This window comes from Ursus maritimus, unplaced genomic scaffold (genome assembly GCF_017311325.1).
Source record: "Ursus maritimus isolate PB19 unplaced genomic scaffold, ASM1731132v1 scaffold_14, whole genome shotgun sequence".
Lineage (NCBI taxonomy): Eukaryota > Metazoa > Chordata > Mammalia > Carnivora > Ursidae > Ursus > Ursus maritimus.
Window position 1 is genome coordinate 57,122,444 of NW_024423786.1, and position 2,758 is coordinate 57,125,201.

Consider the following 2,758-nt stretch of genomic DNA (forward strand, 5'->3'; position numbering starts at 1 on the left):
CGCCCCCATTCGGCCCCGACTCCCGCCCCACACGCGCACCTCTGCGCCGAGGCGACAGTGTCGACTGCCCGCCCGAGGGCCGCACGGGCGATGACCCGGCTGCGCCCGCCATCCCCGTCATCGAGGAGGAGCCCGGCGGCGGCAGTGGCGGCTGCCCCGGCTCGGGCCTGTGCGTTGGGACCCCGGGGACGCTGCTGGACAAGCTGGCGGCTGGCATCGAAGACAGACTCTTCCCGCCGCGCCTCGCCCAGCCTATCGCCGCGGCTCCCGCGCTGGCCGCCGCCGCCGCGGCGCCAACGTCTCCCGACCACAGCCCGGCCTAAGCCCTGCGTCCCGCGCCCACCTCATCAGCTTCTCCGGCGCCACTTGGGACCTCCGCCGCGGGACACGCCTGGGGTGCGACGCTCAGGCGTGCAAACGCCAGGACCGCGGGGCCGCGCACGTCCTCTATCTGTCCCCCAGGTGCGCATGCTCACGTCCTCGGGACACCCTCGAGCTGCCTCCGGTGCGTGCGCGCACAGCCCCCACGGGCCTCTGAGCCGTGTCTCTCTGCGGCTCCTCAAAGTGCAGGGCTGGACTGGAGGGAGCGGGGCAGGTTCTCATCTCCGAGCCCGAGGGCCACGTTCATCTGCCTTTGGCCCCAGACATCAGCCTCCGGGTGGTGGCGTCTTGGGCACAGAGCACCCGAGGCGCACGCCCAGAACCTGTACCTTGGATGGTTCATGTGGAGGAGCTGAGTGAGGCGCATGCGCAGGGCGCCCCAGCGGGGCCAATGGAGCCTCGAGGGGGCCCGGCTGCACGCGCTGGAGTTGGCAGTGGGGCGCATGCGCCGAGGCCCTGGGACCCGACTGCAGGGGCGCCGACGAGGGGCGTCAGGCCCGCTCGCTCTGGGCTGGCAGGTTGGGTGGAGGCCGCAGCCGCCGAGCCCCTGAAGCTGTTTACCTCACCGCGGCATGTGCTCGCGGCAGTCTGCGCCCCCTCCTCCGAGCAATAAACCACGGCCCGCCGCCGCTCCCTCCTGCCCACCGTGTCCGAGTCCCCGCGCCCGCCCCAAGCATGAGTGGGCCACCCGCCCGCCCCGCAGTTGCACCGTCCAAAGAGCTGCCAGAACTCATTAATGTTTGACGACACACAAAACCCAAACGGCCAAGGTTTCAAGTTTCCCAAGCTTTATTTATTGCCAAAAGATGGGGCAGCCCTCGCCTAGGGCCGAGCTGCCCTGCCCCGCCCCGCCCCTCGGAGCTTCGTGCCGCGTGTGTACCATCCAGTGATGGAGTCTATTGTGTTTGTTCTCTGGCTGATTATGAGTATCTACCGCACACTCTTGCTGAGTCCGGGTTTTCTCTGGGTACCCAGGAGCACAGAGACCTTGGGAAGAGGGTCAGGGCCCTGTGACCAGGTAGCTAGCTACCTGGCTGCTGCACTGTGGGCTGGTGGGCCCTGGGGCTGCGCAGAGGGCCCTGCTGAGCTTTGGGGAGACCGGTCACCGCTGAGAGCACTGATGTCCAGCGTGGCCAAGGGCTAACCCCCATGGAAGCCCCAGGTCTCACCCCTCTGCAGACCCCAGCCTGCCCCCGGGCCTGGGAGGTCCACAACAGGGGCTGGGACTCAGCTTCCCTAGCTGCAGGATGTGGTGGCACCCAACAACTCCCAAACACCCTTCACAACCACAGCTCAAATCCACCTGCTTTATTTTTCTTAAAAAAAGGAAAAAAGAAAGGAACCAACCGAACGACAAAAACAAGGCGGCCGCCTGGCCCCCTTGGGCTCTGGGCATGCATCTTGGTTGACAGGCCTGTTCTTCATACCGGCTCCTGCTGTGGCTGTGGTTTGTCTGAACACATCACTAGGTGTGGGAGGCGCTAACGTGGAGCAGAGTAAAAAGAAGTCAGGGGTGGGGCGAGAACCAGTAGTCTGAACATAAAGTGCATGGCAAGGGCTTCCCACAGGGCCCGCCTGCCGGTGCGCTCCCTCCTCCCTGGGCCAGGGGAAGGGGCTCGGCACAGGGCTGCAAAGTCAACAAGAGGTCGTGTCCGCTGGCCGCAACGGGAAAGCCAGATCCCAGTCCCTGCTGTCCCCCAGCCACGGCCCTCCAGGACCCCTGGCTTCCCAAGGGGCAGTCGGCAAGGAGGGTGTGGTGGCGGCCTTCCTGGGCAGCAGGCGTGGGCCAGCAGTCGGCGGGAAGACTGAGGACCTGGGCCGTGGCGCCTGGCTGGGGCTCCATGAGACGGGCTGCAGACAGGAACAGACGGGTCACCCCTGGGCCAGCAAATAGGCTCTGCACCCCAGGAGGCAGGCCCCACCCTGGGGTCTGCTGACAGGGCAGGGAAAACTGAGGCCTGCTCATTTGGGGCTGTCAGACCAAGGAAGGTTGCGCTGACTCCAAGGGTTACCCTGCAGTTCACTCCCTGCCCAGGGAAGTTAAGCACCAGCCTCCACAGAGGAAGCCGCGCTCCCAGCCCTCCTGGCTGGTTCCAATGCTGGCAGACAGGCACCACACACCACAGGGCTGTTGAGTGAGGGTGCGGGGGGTAGCTCCCCGCCTGCATCCTGAGCAGATGATGGGATCTCCAGCACCCCTAGGGCTTAATTTCCCACCACACACACCTTCTTGGACTGGGGCAGGCAGGGGAGGGAAGAGGAAGCAGAGGGGGGCCAAGCAGCCACCAGGATGACAGCCTGGGCCCAACTGAAGACATCCCAACCTCCCACCCACCCACCCAGTGCCTCATATGCCTCTGGGCTGAGCCCAGCATCA

General features: G+C 65.9%; 1 protein-coding gene across 4 annotated transcripts in view; it reads right to left on the reverse strand.

Moving 5' to 3' along the window:
* The window catches only part of STK11 (serine/threonine kinase 11), a 26,608-nt gene that overhangs the window by 421 nt on the left and 23,429 nt on the right, over positions 1-2,758 (reverse strand). For 2 of the 4 annotated variants that reach the window (XM_040629705.1, XM_040629707.1), the window contains exon 10: positions 1,675-2,232. In XM_040629705.1, the coding sequence (XP_040485639.1) occupies positions 1,863-2,232 (370 nt within the window). In that variant the 3' untranslated portion in view covers positions 1,675-1,862. Of the gene's footprint in view, positions 1-1,674; positions 2,233-2,758 lie in introns of those variants that run through there. The other 2 variants (XM_040629706.1, XM_040629708.1) reach the window with 2 other exon arrangements.